The following is an 18,727-nucleotide window of genomic DNA, read 5'->3' as shown; positions in this document are numbered from 1 at the left end:
GCATTTAGCATGTAGTGGTTGCCCAGCAATGGCTATTTAAAGCAAGGTTTCCGTTCTACAATTTGACAGCTGGACTTGTCTAAAATGAGAGCAATATTTAGGAGCTCTAAATTGAAGCTGGCATTGGATGAATTTCAAAGCCTATGAGGAGCAAGAGGTGTATATATAAATGGATAATTTTGAAAATCAAGGGATCTCTGAATTGTTGCTGCAGTGGTGGCACAGTAAAGACATATTTTAGCTTAATACCAGCTTTGCAATGGAATTTGAAAATGTGGGAGATTAAAAAAAATAACTAGGGATTTATGTTAAGTTTACACTATATACACACATCATATAGTATATATATTACAGTTGTATTTAGTAATATTGTTAATACCACAAAGCATTTTCAATAAGATTTAACTGATGTTACTTTTGCAGTGCTCAAAATTGACCTCTTGAATAGCTCAAATCTCTGGAGACAACAACGCTGTGGAAACACTAACAGCTCTTATTTAGTAAGATAAACAGGACGTCGGGATTTGTTTCATTTTGAAGAAAGATGGTGCAGTCACGTTGATTTATACAAATCATACATGTGTTTATGAAAGGAGTGTTATCTGATTTCAAATGTTCAGTATTTGTTATGAATTGTTGTTGTTGTAAAGGGTTTTCTGTAGAAATGTAAAAATAATTGTGAAGACATCATGCCGATTATGCCAAAAATAAAAACTCAGGAAAATTGGACCTAGAAGCTGAAAAAAAAGATAAAAATGTGTTAATGAATTTTAGTTTTCTTTTGCATTGACACAAATAACTATGACTGGTCCATCTCTGACTATTATGCTAATGCAATTTACAAACAGTGTTTAAAAAAAAAACATTAATCTGAAATTCAGCTGAGATCATGCACTCCGTTTAGATCTGCTTGACAAAAAATCTTGACAAAATGCTGCTAGTTCCTATTAGACATCAACGTATGCTGTAAAATGGTGAGAACATGCATGAATATAGTTCCCTAAATTCCTGCCTTTTCTTCTTGCAGCCTAGATTGGGAATATCACTAGAAGGAAGCTTTAGTGATATTAGAAATGTCTTTCCTTCTTATGCTGCTTTCTCACTTCTCATTTCTATTCATGCTGGTTTACAGATATATACACATGCATGCTGTCATGTGCTAAGCCTGAATTCCAGAGAGGAGAAGAGGGAGGGGAGGAGTAAGAGAGAGACAAGGAGCAATGTGAGAGAGGGAAGGAGCAATGTCAACAGCTTTGATTCTAGTATAGTCAGCTGAAATCCAGACTCTGGTGCAGTAGCACTTAGGTCTCTCCGGGGTGGAAGTATCAGTTTTCTTTGCTTTTTTATACTTTTGAGCACAGGTTTAACAACGGTATAAAATAAAAGAAAAAGATCAGTAGGTCTAAGAGGATTTGGATGTCTACATTTAAAGGGCACTAAAAATCTTTTGGTTGACAGTGAATAAAACAAAGATGAGATATCCAAAAGGGCTGGTCTCTGAAGGGGTAAGTATTTGCATCCTTCCATGTTTGTAAATTTAATGTTTAAAACTTCTTTATAAGATCAGATGTATATGAAGAATGTGTGCGAACTATTTAAATAGCAGATGTAAGCTGTCAGTCAAAAAGAAAGCTGTTTCTGCTGTCTGTGACAGCATCACGGCTGACATACCTATATTGGGTCTGGGGAAGGTAACGCTGAAAAACTAAGGGCAAAAAATTAAAGGTAACATTTTCTATGAAGACTGTATATATAATACATTATATATACAGTTAAGGGTATTCTTAAGGTATTATAATGAATGCATAATGCATTATAAATAACTTGTTATAATATGTTATAATGTTTACTTATTTATGAATATAGCTTTTTAAGAGTATGTTAATTTAGAACACATTTATAACAGTTTATAATCCATTGTAATCCATTATAATCCGTTTTTTTAATTAGTTTGATTATTTTGATGGTACCTTACCTGTTAAGTTATTCTGCAATTACATGTCAACTAGCCTTCATTAGAGTATTAGTAGTGTGTCTGCTAAATATACGCTATCTTTATTTTAATGGTTTCTCAACAGACATACTGAGTATATGTTATTTTACAAATATGTTAGCATTCAGCCTACCTTACCTAAGTCTACTAATACTCCTAGGTCTATATAATAAACATTGCTTTTTTTTTAACGTTGAAAGTATTAGTTAACTCACTTTGGCCTCATATTACCTCACAAGAAACACTGAAATAACACTCTGCTAAATATATGCTAACACTGTATTTTGATGGTTTTTCAATAGATATACTGTCTATAGGATACTTTGCAAGTATGTGAGCATTCTACCTACTCTACCTATGTCTACTCTTAGGTTTATATAATTAACATTGCGTTTTTTCAGCTGAAAGTATTAGCTCACATTAGCCTCACAGGAAACACTCAGCACCTAATTGTTCACAAGATGTTGTAAGGTACTGTGCGGATCTCAAATAAATAATGTCAAGATATGATATAGTCCATTATAAATGAATTAAATTTAATATGGTATTTACTGTATTATAAAAAATCACATACCTACATTTTATAATGCATTATAATTGATTTTATGATTATTTCTAGATGTTATAACAAATCATAGGGTTTTTATAATGCATTGTGCATTCATTTAAATTGCCTTAATTGTGCGAAAATTGCGCCATCAATGGGATTAGGACTAAATAAGGAAAAAAGTTTGATTTCTACACACTACGGGATGCTCAGGGACATATGGGAAATGCTCTGTATGATGTAATGCCACTCTCACCTTGCGTAGTTGGGGACACTTCATTTCTAGCGATTTGATTATACAGACCAGCTCTGCATTTAATAAAAATTAAGTACTTAATCTTGTCATAATACATTACTATCACTCTGTTGTCCTATTTGATACTCTTTAGTGCTTTATCACAATTTGTTTTCTTAAAAGCACTATATCAATAAAAGTGATTAATTGATATAATAGAATGTTGAACATCTAAACAACCAGTGTTCAGTTCATATCTGTCACGTGTGTGGTAAGCAGGAGAGCACACAACGAGTATAAATGAAAATAAAGTGTTTTACTCTACTCAGAGAAGAAATAAACAATATAAATACAGGTAGTCAGGCCGGCAGAAAGGATAATAACCATACGCAAATAAAGACGAGATCGGACAAACAGAACTGAAATGACAGGACTTAAATACACCAGGTAAAACACTAAATTAACTACACACAGTTGAAGACAATAAGGACAATTAACTAAAGTGGATTAAACGGAACACATGTCAGACGACAAAAACAATAACACAAGTCCAGAGAACGTGACAAGCCGGAGGAGAGGAATCCTGAGGCGACGGATGGTTGACGACAGACCAAGGCGGAGCCGGAGGGACGATGGAGCCTGGTGGAGCTGGTGGAATGACGGACCATGGTGGAGAGGACGGAGCGCACGTGGCGCGGGCACGGGACGGAGCGCACGTGGAGCGGGATGGAGCTTTTGGGGATCCAGCAGCCCCAGGTGGAGAATCAGCTCACCTCAGCCGCGTGGTGCAGTGGCGGAGCTCCACTCCGCACTCTCCTTGCAGTCGGCTGTCTCCACCGTGGCGAGCTCTGATGCCGGCTCACGCACCTGGTCTAATTAACTAAAGTGGTTTAAACGGAACACATGGCACACGACAAAAACAATAACACAAGTCCAGAGAACGTGACAATATCATTCAATCATCTATATGTGGGAGGCTCAGCAATGGTAATATCTGCTTGGGAAAAAGTTGAGTTCTACCCAATTGCCACATCCTATAAACATCTGTTTCTGGTGGGCTTATTCTAAAAATAGTTTTTTCTTTTTTTTATCGCATTGTTTATTTTTGAGCATTATTATTTTTATTATTTTTGGATACCTTTAGAAAACCTGTAATGTGGAGATCTGGAAAAATCTGGAAAGTGTTCTGAATAAGACTGGAAGACTAGCGGGAATGATTAAGTCAGGTCATGATATAAATTTGTTTTGACATTGTTAATGAATACACACAGAGAGTGCGACCATGTAATGTAATGAGATGCTGCTGTGTAAATAAGATAAATAACACAAGGCTATCTAGTTTATTGTTAACTTATTGTTAACTTAACTTAATCATTAACTTGACCTTCCAGGGGGAGGGATGCCCCCTAAAATAATGGCAGGGGAAACATTTGTATATGTTTTGCAGATTATATAACATTATAATGTAGTATAACATTTAGTTTTTCCACATCTAGGTGAAAAAAATAATATTAATATCATATCATTCATTTAGATGTCATTCCTTCTTATGCTGCTTTCTCACTTCTCATTTCTTTTCATGCTGGTTTACAGATATACAGTCCCTGACAAAAGTCTTGTCGCTTGTGTACAAATTTACCTGAAGTGCCGCTGAAATATATTTCTAATCAAGATTTATTTACAAGAAATGGCTCATTTTAATCCCAACAGCTTTTGTAATAATGTTTCAGTGCAAAATGAAACTTTCAAAAAGTATTCTAATATTCACAGCTTGGTAAAGCCCATTGAGTCAATTTTTGCAAAGACATAAGTGTTGTTGCCTTGTCATATGAGCTTCACCTGTGACTAAGAATGGATCAATTAGGTCTCAGGTGTGTATAAAAAGAACCCCAGTACACTAGACCTTCACATTAACTGCAACTAGACCTCTGCAAACATGCCTAAGATTCACCCTGAGACTAAAGTGTTGATTATCAAGAGGCTGAAGACCAGATCCACTGCTGATGTGGCAGACACCTTCAATGTGTCTCAGCGTCAAGTACAGAGGATAAAAAAAAGATTTGAAGAGACTGGAGACGTTTTTGACAAGCCCAGGTCAGGCAGACCCCGCTAGATAACTGTTTGAGAGGACCGTTTGTTGGCTCGAAAATCCAAGGCCAGCCCATTTTCCACTGCAGGAGAGCTCCACAAGACCTGGTCACCTGAAGTCCCCGTGTCAACCAGAACAGTTTGTCGGATTCTATCTCGAAATGGCCTCCATGGTCGAATCAGTGCCCAGAAGCCAGCACTCAACAAAAGACAGAAGGTGGATTTTTCAGATGAATCTTCTGTTGAATTACACCACAGTCGCCGCAAATATTGCAGGAGATCTACTGGAGCCCGCATGGATCGGAGATTCAACCAGAAAACAGTGAAGTTTGGTGGCGGAAAAATCATGGTCCGGGGTTACATCCAGTATGGGGGTGTACGAGAGATCTGCAGGGTGGAAGGCAACATCAATAGTCTAAAATACCAAGAAATCTTAGCTACCTCTTATATTCCCAACCATAAAAGAGGCCAAATTCTGCAGCAGGATGGTGCTCCATCGCATACTTCCATCTCCACATCAAAGTTCCTCAGGGAGAAGAAGATCAAGATGCTCCAGGATTGGCCAGCCCAGTCACCAGACTTGAACATCATTGAGCATATGTGGGGTAGGATGAAAGAGGAAGCATGGAAGACGAAACCAAAAAATATTGATGAACTCTGGGAGGCTTGCAAGACTGCTTTCTTTGCTATTCCTGATGACTTCATCAATAAGTTGTATGAATCCTTGCCAAACCGCATGGATGCAGTCCTTCAAGCTCATGGAAGTCATACAAGATATTAAATTTGGATCTCAAAGCACCACTACTTAATTTGCTGACATATTTTTGTATTTGCAGTAAATTTGTTCAATTTCTGTATAGGCGACAAAACTTTTGTCTTGCCAAAATTTGACCTTTCTGTTTTGATTAAATGATAAATCTTTTCTCAGTGAAACTAATTTATTTCAGTGCATTAAACATCATTTGGGAGGGTTTTAGCTGTTCATACGAACTATTTCTAACACTAATTGATTAATTAAAAGTAAATAATAGTAAGGTTAATAGCAGGTGTTTCTACAAAATAGATAAGCGACAAGACTTTTGTCAGGGACTGTACACATGCATGCTGTCGTGTGTATAATGATGATTGATTTTTAAATAATACACATGCAGATACACATACAGATAATCCAACAAGCAGGGTGGCACTCACACGTAGTATAGACAAGACCGGATGAAGAAACAGTGAACAGGACGCATCTTGCAAAGTGGAGATAATGACATTAATTAAATGAACATGATAACACAAGATCCAGAGAACAGATGGCACCTGTGACCGACGCAGAGACGGGGATCCAGAAGACTGAGGTGAAGCTGCAAGGAAGGAGAAGCCTGACAGTGCCAGAAGGATAGTTTGACAAGGTGTAGCTGGAGAAGTGGAGTCCCAGGGAAGCAGATGGTCTATGACAGACCAAGGTGGAGCCTGATGGATGAGGAAGTGGAGAGGAGGAAGCTAGGAGTTATAGTGGAGCCAACGGGTTGATTAGCCAAGACAAAGTCTGGAACTCAAAGGCTGGAGGCAGAGACATGGGATGCAAACATTGCAATGTTCCGTCTGGTTCTCTCTGACCCATCCAGATACAACAATACACATGTGGCTGTGGCTTTCTGTACCTCTCTCTACTTTTTAGTCCTGCTCTGGCTGGCGAAGTATGGTTCTCTGACCTGATTTCACTTCTGGACAGCTCTCCATGGAAGATTCCTTTTATCTTTCACCCCACCTGAAGCTGTGGAAGCTGTGGGTGTGGCCCCTGAGGTGACCACAGCTCATAGGTTCTGGTCTCTCAACCGAGGTTGTTGACACCATCCTCTAATCCAGAGCTCCCTTAACAAGAAAGCTTATATGACCTGAAGTGGAAACTTTTCACTACATGGTGCGATTAGAGCCAGCTCGACCCAGTAAATTACCTGATTGGTACAGTTCTGGAGTTCTAAGAGGCCAGATTCTCTGCAGGGTTAACCCAGACAAACTTAAAGTGTACATGATGGTGATATCGGTTTATAAATTTGGATGGATAAGTATCTGCCTGTATTTCTCAGCGTTGAGAATACCTATGATCCTGACCAAATCTCCAACTCTATTTGCAGAAACGCAGCCTCAAACAATCAAGGAACCTCCACCATGCTGCACTGTTGCCTGCAGATACTCATAATTGTACCGCTCTCCATCCCTTTGACAAACAAACTGCCTTCTGCTACAGCCAAATATTTCAAATTTTAACTCATCAGTCCAGAGCACCTGCTGCCATTTTTCTGCACCTCAGTTTCTCTGCTTTTGTGCATACTTGAGTCCCTTGGCCTTGTTCCTACGTCAGAGGTATCGCTTTTTGGCTGCAATTGTTGGTTTGAAGGCAAAAGGTAGTAACGCCAAATATTGATTTGATTTAGATTATTCTTTTATATATATATATATATATATATATATTTGGTCTTATCAGGAATTTCAGTATGGTCCGAGTCCAGAGAGGGGAATGGAGATCTATCCAAAAGTGTATTTAATTGTACCCATGCTTGATGCTTGTGATGTGCTGTGTCTTCGATCATTAATTTAGTTTAATTTCCACAAAATTGACAACCTCCTTCTTGAGCAGGGATTATGATTAAGTCTTCATTTGTGTAAATGTTGCAAGCTGTCCTCTGACAGAGTCTGTTGGATCGGCAGCGAAAAAGACAGCAAAGCAGTTGGAAAAGACAGCAAAACAACTGAATTTCTTCCGAGGTGAAATCATGATGTCATGATTTTCACTCTTAAAATACGCATGCGCTGTGAGGGGGAAACAGGGGAACTGAATTCACCAGAACACCTGTAATTTTACTTCTGCATTCACACACAGCAGAATTCTGTCAATTTACTGGTAATATTACAACGTCTCATACTGGTATATTGGCGGAGCGAATTTCCTGGGATTTTATAAAAAAAAGCCTATTCACACATCTTTGATTCACACAACATTTTGATCTGTTTCCGGCAATTTATCGGTAATTTTGCTGAATAGTCTGTATTTGTGAAAGGGTTTAAATATAAAATTCCATTCATATTTGTTATGATGGGTCTGAGGCGTGCTGATCCATTTTATTCAACAAAGGCATGGTCAAAGCAGGCAGACATCGAAACACAGCAAACAGGACTATAAGAGGCAAGGCAACAACAGAATCCAAAAACAGGCAGATGTTGGGCCACACAGCAAACAATCAAAAACCAAAGTCAAAACCAAAGAATGTACAACAAGAGAAAAACAAGGCAAGAATGAATAAACAAGGCTATGCTAACTACAACAATGCTACATGCAGGTGAGGGGCCTGCTTCAGATTTTGTAGTCCCAAGTAAGTAGGAACAGGAAGTAGCAGCAGAGGAAGCTCTCAGTTCATCCAGAGGTTACGACTCCCTCTGCTGGCTTGGCGTAACAGTATTATTGATACTGAAATTTATATAGCAAAACTATTGTTTCATTCAATTAAATTAATATTTGATTGTTTGAAATTCAAGTTCAAATATTATGTGGCCAAAACATCAATAGTTCTAGCGTCACATTTCAGCTTTCGTGTTTACTGCATCACATCTTATGTATGTGTGTTGATAAGTTGTTAATCAAATTAAAATTAAATCTGAATTTATGAATGAAGCACTAACCTGTTGATCTTTTGATTTTCTAAAAAGATCAGGATGAGCAAGAAAAAAACACTTAACAAGATTTGATGTGCCTCCTGTGGTCTGTTTTTTCACCTTTATCATCTGTATTCAATTCAATTAAATTCAAGTTTATTTGTATAGCGCTTTTTAAAATGGCTATTGTTCCAAAGCAGCTTCACAAAAGCAAATCATTACACAACAAAAGCAAATCATTACACAGACAAAAGCAAATCATTACACAACAAAAGCAAATCACTACACAGCAGGATGAATTCCAATACAAGAAAATTCAAGATAGAATTAGTTCAGACGGAAGGTTAAGTTTTCCTCGACGTCATCGCAGGAAGGTCATCTCACGGGGTCCACTGGAGAGGCTCGGTACCTAGATGCCTCGGGATGTGCATCCCGAGGTGGAGACAAAAGGATAATTAGCGTAGCGGCCATTCATACTATTGGGAATCACGATGTACTGTAGCATAGGTTTATGTGAATCTTTATGAGTATGCTTTGCTAAAAAGATATGTCTTTAGCCTAGACTTAAACTGAGAGATTGTGTCTGATCCCCGAACATTAGCAGGAAGGTTATTCCAGAGTTTGGGTGCCAAATGTGAAAACGCTCGACCACCTTTAGTGGACTTTGCTATACAAAGAACTACCAGGAGCCCTGAGTTTTGAGATCTTAAAGAGCGTGACGGGTTGTAGCGAGACAGAAGGCTGGTCAGATAAATGGGGGCTAAACCATTTAGAGCCTTGTAGGTCAGTAACAGTACTTTATAATCAATTCGGAAATTAACAGGCAGCCAGTGCAGGGAGGATAAAACTGGGGTTATATGATCATATTTCCTTGTCCTGGTAAGAACACGAGTTATTGTATGCAATGTAATGCTATATTTTACTTCTACTGTTCTTTATTTATTAGTTTTAGTTGATAGTTTCATCTGTTTGATCCATTGTGTTTTCTGTTGTGACATTTACCAGTTTTGCAACAATTGGAGAAGCACTCAAACTTCGTAACAGCAGCATATGAAATTCAGAATTGAGCAAAATGATGATATTGTACTATTTTTGAAATATAATAGATACCTGTATTTTTCTAGTACCAGTATACTGCGCATCCCTAATGTACATAAATAATACATATAAATATACATGCAGAATTCATCTGTCTGCTTCTGTCATCACTAAACACCAGATTGCACACTTAAAATCCACTCCAGGTCTTTTATCTCTTTATTTTTATATAAATAAGGAAGGAATAGCCCAGATGTGGGCATTGAATTAGGTTTGAATTTTTATGTTTGAATATTGTTGCAACAATGCAACAATACCATTTTTACACAGAATGATGTGCTTGAAGCAGCTCAGAATAACAGCACTCAGGCTATGAGACAGCATAAAAAAGTTAAAATACTAAGGGAAGAATAGAAGAGGACAGACAACTGCACCTAGAGAGAAGAGTTTATAACAAGAACACAGAACAGTATATGCACAATACCGGATTTGGATCTGTCTTGTCTCACGATACCTGATCTGCCAAAAATTTGCCTCTAGCAATCCTGAGTGTCAAATTGATGCATTCCTACTATTTATGAGTGAATTAAACAGATTTATCAGTACTCTTTATGAATCATTGCTTTCCTAGCATCAAAAAATATTTTTATAGCCGCTAATCCCACTCCAACCTCTAAACCATAACTATCTCTGTACAGTGTAAGAAAAACATGACAGACAGATTGATGCAATTACATTCATTTATTGCAAAAATGTCAAATGAAGTACAAAAAGTACCTAAAATTAGGATATTTTGCAGCCATAGTCCTCTTGTGCGTAATGCAGTAGGTTTGTGTAAAGTGCATAGCAGAATTTATGTTGTTAATCGATAAAAATGTTCATCAAGATTATTTTCCCGATCCTCTTTTCATGAACCCCTGTAGATGTGTGCATCATTCGAATACACGTAACCAGAAATACAGCATGTCGCAGTCTGTGACAAATGTTAAGTAACCTTCCTTAAAACCCGTAGTTTGAAACATTTGAATTTGTAACGAGTGTGTTAGATAAATAGAGATTGGTTAATTGTTATTTTATTGTTCTATTGTCAGTCACAGCATGTTGTTGGTGAATTTGTTATAGTGAATTTAACAACAACAAACAGAAAGGTTCATTAACTACATTGAAGATTCAAGTCGTAGAAAAATTGGAGATCCCACAGAAATGAATGATTTTATGATAAACTGTAAACCTCTGAGGGTACTTCCAGACTTGACACAATTTCAGTTTAACAGAAATAGAAATCGCAGAAACAATTAATTAGATGCAACCTAAAAAACTGCTGGGCCGGATGGGATACCTATAGATTTTTCAGTCCAAGAAATTTCAGTCCAACTAATTTTACAAGAAAATTGGAGCGCTTACTTCCTCAGGTGGTGGGAGTAGACCAAAATAGATTTATCCAAGGCAGACAGGACTTTCATAATGTCAGACGAGTGCTCAATATTTTACATAGCCAGAGAGGGATGAAAGATACAGCTTCACTCTTTCTTGATGCAGAGAAAGCCTTCAAATGCGTTGAATGGCACTACCTTTTTGAGGTGCTCCCGCATTTTGTAAACAGGTTAGATTACTCTGCACTGGTCTTACCGCAGAAGTTTTGACCAATAATGTAGTATCTAAATCTTTTAGTATTACTACAGTAGGAGTTGCCCATAAGTGTCACCAAGCCAGCAGAGGGAGCCCTTACCTCTGGATGATCTGTGATCACTCCCTCTGCTGCTACTTCCTGTTGTAAGACTATAAATACTGAAACAGGCCCCTCACCTGGAGGTTGCATTGATTGTTTGTTTGTTCCTAGTTAGCCTAGCCTTGTGTTCCCCTTGTTATAGATTCTTTGGTTTTGACCCTGCCTGTCTCTGATACTTTGATTGTTTGCTGCCTGACCCAACCTCTGCCTGTTTTTTTGGATTTTGTTGTTGCCTTGCCTCTTATACTCCTGTTTGCTGTGATTCGATGCCTGCCTCCTTTGACCATGCTTTCATCAAATAAAAGCCTGCAAATGGATCCGCACGCCTCAGACCTCTCATTCATTACAATAAGGGAGTCTCTTTCACTTTTATTATTTATCCTTGCAAGAGAACCATTCTCCATGGTGGTGAGGGAGCATAATTATAATTCTGAAATCCGAGAGAGTCATCTGGAACATAAATTAGCACTGTTTGCAGATGACATTATTTTGTTCTTGAAAAATCTTGAGTAGTTCTGTCTCTGCACTCCTGGATCTCATTGAAACTTTTGAAAAATTATCTGGATATAAATTAAATATAAATAAAATATAAATTGTTAATCACTCCAAATCTATCTAAATCTCCAAATCACTCTAAAATGTTACTTAATAAATCAAAGAGATAAAATAACCAAGATTATGCTTCTCTCTGTCACAGTATTTGTGGGTTTTGGTTTCGTTTTCAGTGTTCCTGTTTTTCCTTATTTGGTCATGCTCCTGTTCTTGTTTTGTTAATACATTTTTTAATATACTACATCATCAGTAGAATTTTTATCTATTTCAATGATTGGCAGGATAAATATCTTAAAAATGAATAAACTCTGAAAATGTCTGTATTTATTCCAAAACATTCCCTTACTTCCTCCTTAATCTTTTACTTACTAGAATTGTTTACTAACTTTATTTGGCAAAATAAATGCCCCAGGCTACGTCTAACCTTATTATGCCATCTGATAGAGGAAGACTTAAATGTCCAAACACCTAGTTGTAACTAACTGGGCAACCCAACTGCGTACAATCAGGTTTTATTTTTCAATGTACAATAAAGATGACGTAAAATACCTACCAAATATTGTATTCTAAAGACTAATTGTTTTCTTCAATTTAGAAGTTTTATTTCCTCATCTCAAAATCAATCATTAGATACCCCTGTCATCTTCTGATAGAGGCAGTAATAATGGGTTGCTCTTATAGAGGTTTGGTTTCTTCTTTCTATGATCTGTTTTTGTCTGGGTCTCTGGAATCTTCATGCATCTAATTTAAGATTATGGAAAGAAGATATAAAGGATGATTTTTTTTTGTAGAAGATTGGAATGAAGATTGGAATGTGTAATTGATATGATTGACCAAATTCTGTCAAAGAAATTACCAACGGATCCTAAGGTTTTTATTTTCTGTATATATCCTCTCAGCCCTGTCTTACAAGGCAAAAAAATGCCCAAACAAGCAGGAGGTATGTTAATGTCAATAGATTGCAACAATAAAAAAGACAAATGAATCAATATCGAATGGAATCAAGGACATCAAGGACATAAATCAAATCAAATATGGAAATCCATATTGTCATAAAATTTAAATGACTATTGACGGCATTTACAGCTCCTTCTGTACAATGTATTTGTTTTTGTGAGAGCTTACATATTTTTGTACAAAATTGACTTGACTTGTTTTGTTTGTTACATGTAACAGTAAAAGTTTTGAAAAAAATTCTCTAAAGGCTGTACTTTTACTGTGTACTCTTATCTGACAAGACAGAGAGAGGAAGTTATTTGGAGAGAATTGAGAAGAGATAGAAAGGGTTGGGTTTCTCATAATCTCTGGTGCACAGACTTAAAAGTGCTGTATTTTATATTGACAACTAGCATATATTATGGGTACTGCATAAATTATTGGATAGCGTTGTTTTTCCCACCTTTTCTCCTCAGACACAACACTTTTTTGTTGCCAGATTAAAGGGTTAGTTCACCCAAAAATCAATCACGCTTATTTATATAGCGGTTTTAACAACACAGATTGTATCAAAGCACTGAACAGTATAAAATTATCCAAAGGAAAATTATCCCATGTTTTACTCATCCTTAAAGGGATAGTTCACCCCCAAATTTTTATTTTATGTTTATCTACTTGCCTCCAGGACAATCAAGATGTAGGTGACTTTGTGGAAACTCAAAGTGTTGCAGTCTGTCAGTCATATAATGGCAGTCAGTGAGACTCATGGCTTTAAGAGTCAAGTCAAGTCAAGTCTCCTTTATTTATAGTGATTTTAACAATACGGATTGTATCAAAGCACTTAACAGTATCAAATAGGAGAATAGAGTGCCAGTAATGTAAATGACAAGATTAAAGACTGTAACTTTTCAGATTGTATAAAGGACAGGGTTAGCATTTTTTGACCATATTCTAACTGCCTTAATCATTGGCCCAGCAGTCTTAATAGTGGGTTTATAATGGGGAAGCAGCATAAGGAAGATATGACCCAGATGAGATTATGCCTGGACTTTGTAAGCATTAGTCACATTGGTCTACAGCTGTTCTGGTATTTTGTCTCAGCAGGTTAGACAATTCACATTATGGTGGAATTTGTGAATTACAGTCTTTAATTAGTGGTCCTTGGTGGCCTAGTAGTGCGCAATGCAATTAAAAAAGCTCACATAAGCTCTCAACACAATGGAAATAAAAAAACAAACATAAGCTAACAACACAACAAAAATTACACAGCACAGCGGAAATACTCCTGACCACTAGGCAGCAGTTGGTCTACAAAAACAGCAATTGTATGCTCCGTCGGGTGTTCCAGTGTTGCCAGTGTTGCGATTACATTTGGATAAAATTACAGACCCACTGATTGCGTTTTTTTGGGGTTACTTTTATAATATACTGTAGCCACCTAAAGTGAAGATAGATCCTCATACTAATGTGTATTATACTTAAAATATACACCTGGTAACTTAAGAAGGGAAAGACAGATGTCACAAGCTATTACATGACATGAGTTTTACCCACAGCATAAGATGTTAAGGCAGAGATATGTAGCATTTGGAACAATCAGACACACAGTTTTCATTAGATTTAACAAATAATGTATTCATTAGATTAGCAAATAATCACAAAACTGGATGCCAGGGTGTCTGGTAAAAGACCCCAGTCGAGAGTTCTCCCTCTAAAATACCTTACCTATACCATGTTTAGTATTCATGTTTGAATTTGTCTTTGGATGACCTAATCGAGAGAGTATATTACATGTTGATACCTATGTGACATATTAGTGTTCCAAGAACACCCACTTGAATCACATATTAAATCACATAGTAAATCAAAGAGTAGTAAACTTTCCTTTCGAAAAGTGAAAGCTTCCCTTTGTATGTACATGTGAGTATATGTTTCTTTGTTTGTTTGTGTAGACTGGTTATGTGTTGCTGTTTAGTTAATAAAACTTTTGTACACAAATTATGAGTTTCTGATTCTGTCACCACTACACAATAATGTCTCTTTACGATTTTGATCCAGCTTCATGCTTTATTGCATTAATACTGTAGGAACTACAGGATCTCCAGCCACTAAAATATCCTTTTTAAAGAGTTTTTATATCCTTACACTGAATGTTGCTGGACTAACAGATTAGTTGATAGCAGTTTAATTCTGCTTTTGTTGCTATTGGCAGCTGATATAAATAATTGAAATTAATCAATTAATTGTAATTATTTATATAAATCCTTTTGATCTAATTTGCTACTCACCCAACAGCCACTCAAAGTGTGCTTGTCTTTTATAGGCCTGCATGTTCCACGTTTCTCTGTTTATATGAATAAACCCATTTTTTTCTACTACACAAACTCAAACTCACGTGAAGCTCATAGTAATTTCCACATTGCATTTTATCAGCTGTATTATCTCCAAAGCCAAAACATTCAATAAAAACACACTGTTGTCATTCATGTTGTGTCTTACTTTTGCCTTGATGAGCATATGTGTTTTTAATTTCATTGTGTTGTGAGCTTAATTTTTTTAATTATTATTTTTTTTCTAAGATACAACATATTTTCATGTCTGATCATGGTGATCATTGCCAAAGCGAGAGAGAGAGAGAGATGAAAGTATATCCAAAAGCAATAAGAGCTTAACCATTCAGGGCTTTGTAAGTAATTTGTAAGCAATTTTGTAAGCATGTTTTTAAAATCTATACAATGTTTAATAAGGAGCCAATCCACTGTTGACAGAACTGGGCTGGTATGGTCATACTTCCTAGTTCTAGTTGCTGCATTTTGGACCAGCTGTTGTTTGTTTATTAAGCATTCTGTTTCTCTGTATGTTTTTTTTTTATATTAATTAAACATCATTTTTTTGTTTTTGCATAATTGATTTAAATTTTTTTTGTATTTAGTTTGGGGAACAGACACAGTCTCTATGGCTTGATATTTCAGTTAAAATCTCTATGTGCTGAAAATTAGCAGATTTTTGTGATGCTAGTCAGCTAACACACGTTTTTTTAAGCCTGTCTGTCTGCTTCCAGACCTGGGCCCCATTAGTCAAGTATAAACTCTAAGGCTATTTGACATATGTCTAGAGAGAAGAGTGGCACCACCCCTGGAGGGTGATATTAAATATTAAAAAAAAAATTCATTGTCTGTAATTGTTTAGAAGTAGCATGGGTCCTTAAACATGTTGAAAAGCACAAAACTTGTGCTGCATGTTTTTTTCTCTCTACATCAAAGTAAAATGACTCTTAAAATATTTGTGGTCACCAATTTTATTTATGGTTGCCTAGAAACTAGGGTGGCCCAACTTCCCAGAGGTTTAAATCAAACAGTAGAATATGTAGGTATCTGTTGACATGTCACTTAAAAGAAAAGCTAGAAAAGGAAAGGGAAAACTTATGGTTTTGTAGAAAAAAGACAGGTGCTGATGATCACACAAGCAAGAAAAAGTAATGGAAGATATAGAAGCCATTTGAGCAGTGTGTGTTAGGAAATGCTACTCACTCTCTCCTCCACTGACCTACTTGCAGCAGCACACAGGACAGTGTGATGTGGTTGAGGGCTGAATGAGAAATGGCAACAGCCATCCCCTCCACTCTAACCATCTCTGTCAAATTCTCTGTTAAGGGGCAGCATGACGTTATTAAACATCCATGTAGTATTACATATATTGCTAATACATTTTTTTGTTGTTTTCCAGTGTTTCCACACATCCACACTAATATGCATTTATATTAGTGTTTTTTTTCAATATCATTAAAGGAACAAAGGGAACATCTTTTCTAACTCTCCTCACAAGCATTTGAGACTTGACATAATAACAGTAAATAATTAAAGTTATATACTAAATTTATCCCAGTGTTAAAGTTTAAAGTAGCATTAGCCTTATGTATTTATAATGTCGCTTTAAGACTTTAACAAAGAGTTAGAGTTAGACTGATTGTTTGTTGTAACCATTGACAATCTATAATGCAATTCTATCCATTTTATTGTTTATTTGTATTCTTTAGTGGTAACAAGTCTTTCTTTTAGTCTTTATCTCTCATCACATTCAATTCCAATAGCAAACTTTGGTAAAACATAAACCATTAAATGATTAATAGAAAAATTTAAATTAAATAATAGATTAAAGATTATAGAAAAAATAGACATTAAACGCTATGCAATTTAAACTCTAACACTGTTAGGAAAGCCATCTTGATATAGTGGAAGCTAAGTCTGGTTCTCGTGTTTCTTTTAGCCAGCTGATACTGGTCTAGTTTGCTAATCACCTTTGTTTTATCTAGGCAGATAAGCTGTTACTGGTTATATCCACCTTGTAACTTGCAAAAATCCATGTCATACTACTGTGATATTAAAGGGGTAAAGAACTGCCACTATTGTGTGATGTGATCTTCTTTTGCGGAGGAACCGCTTTTTTTTTTATTTCTCAGTTCATGACCCCTTTACTTTTTTTGTAGCAAACACTTGTGATTGCACTTATAGTTTTTGATATAATCAAGGCTGACAGAATTTCCTTGTTATAATTTTGGAAACCACTACCAATATGAATATGGTGGACTTAATCGTGAGAGGAGGCAGTCTAGGAATGATGGGCTTTCTTCTCTTTTGTGTCTTCACTGTTCTTCTGGTGAATGTGATAGGTAAAACCGCCTCTTCTGGCAACTACTCCTGTCCTTTCTCATTTTCCTTCTCTTTTGCCATTGGCCAACATTGTAGCCTGAAAACAGAGAAGTCTTTGTACTACCCCGAGGGTTATTTCAGCACATCCACAGAGGTGCCAGTCGGTTCCATTCTCTATGCCCACATGGATCAATGAAGTTCTAGAGAATGATGAGAGTGGTTGCTTTTCGAAAACCCAGTTCTTTTATGGCCACTCCACACAGCTGAAGGGTTTGTCCAGTAGAACAATAGCCTCTGTATTTTATTGATGTTCCCATTCTGATGTTGTGCAATTAAAGTTGTTAGACTACTTTGAAACTGCTTTAAATTCAACATGAGTTTAGGGAACACCATCAGGGAGAACTGAAGGCTTTAAAAAGGATAAAAAATAATATATAAAGGGAGAATTAAAAAATTTTAATAAGAGGGTTCAGCTTTGCTCAAGAGTTAATTTGGGCTTTTTATTTCTGTGACTTACTTTTTGACACAGTTTTTTGACATAGGTCTTAAAGGGATGGTTCACCCAAAAATGAATTATTTTAAAATGACTCATCATTTTCTAACCTTCAAGGTGTTTAAATTTAATGCTTTTTTTAGTAGATCTAAAACCGTCTAGTTTGTGATTTTAATGTACATGTGTGTATGTGTGTATGTATTTGTTTTAATCCTGACTGGTTCTTTTCTCTCTTTAGATAATGCCCCCTAGATAGCAGACTCTTCGCCTCACTGGCTGTTGGCCCCTCCAGATTGTAGAGGATGCCTCCCCGGAAGCGCACACGGCCCACCCTAGGCTTCCTGTGCTGCTTCAGCAGCAGTGAACCCCCTGAGATCAACCTGAAAGACAGTGTACCGCTGCAGCTGCTGGAGTTCAGTGCCCCTATGCCCCCAGAGGAAGAACTGCATGCCCGTTTCTCTGAATTAGTGGTTAGTATTTTCCATCTATTCTGGTGGTCCATAATCCATAATCTATGTAACATATAAGTGGAAAATTTAAGGGGCTAACTGTACAATCAGTAGGGCCTTTTGCACTGCAGGAACTCTGTTTGGAGGAACTAAATAAGCTCCTACTTCAAAGTAGGGTCTAAAAACGTTCTAGGAACTATCAGTGATGTAAGTGTAAGCTGATTGGCTAAACACATACAAAAATGCTGTGATTTTAAATGCAGTGTAAACATTGTATCATCTTATTACTTTTGTAAACAACATTTACCTGAAGACTTTGTCTACTGTCTACTTCTAGTTTTAGTTTAGTAAGACCCTGCTGCTTTTGACACAGTTA

The 18,727-nt window shown here is 36.7% G+C and overlaps 1 protein-coding gene across 8 annotated transcripts in view; it reads left to right on the top strand.

The window, feature by feature from the left end:
• The window catches only part of LOC122334880 (disheveled-associated activator of morphogenesis 2-like), a 75,890-nt gene that overhangs the window by 14,313 nt on the left and 42,850 nt on the right, over positions 1–18,727 (top strand). For 7 of the 8 annotated variants that reach the window (XR_006248826.1, XR_006248825.1, XR_006248828.1 and 4 more), the window contains exon 2: positions 18,141–18,372. Coding sequence is in view for 2 of the 8 variants with exons in the window: in XM_043232765.1 (XP_043088700.1) it covers positions 18,205–18,372 (168 nt within the window). In the remaining 6 variants the exon portion in view is untranslated. Of the gene's footprint in view, positions 1–1,269; positions 1,507–18,140; positions 18,373–18,727 lie in introns of those variants that run through there. The other variant, XM_043232767.1, reaches the window with a different exon arrangement.

Source organism: Puntigrus tetrazona, unplaced genomic scaffold, assembly GCF_018831695.1.
Source record: "Puntigrus tetrazona isolate hp1 unplaced genomic scaffold, ASM1883169v1 S000000665, whole genome shotgun sequence".
Classification (NCBI taxonomy): domain Eukaryota; kingdom Metazoa; phylum Chordata; class Actinopteri; order Cypriniformes; family Cyprinidae; genus Puntigrus; species Puntigrus tetrazona.
This window is presented reverse-complemented; position numbering and strand designations above follow the sequence as displayed.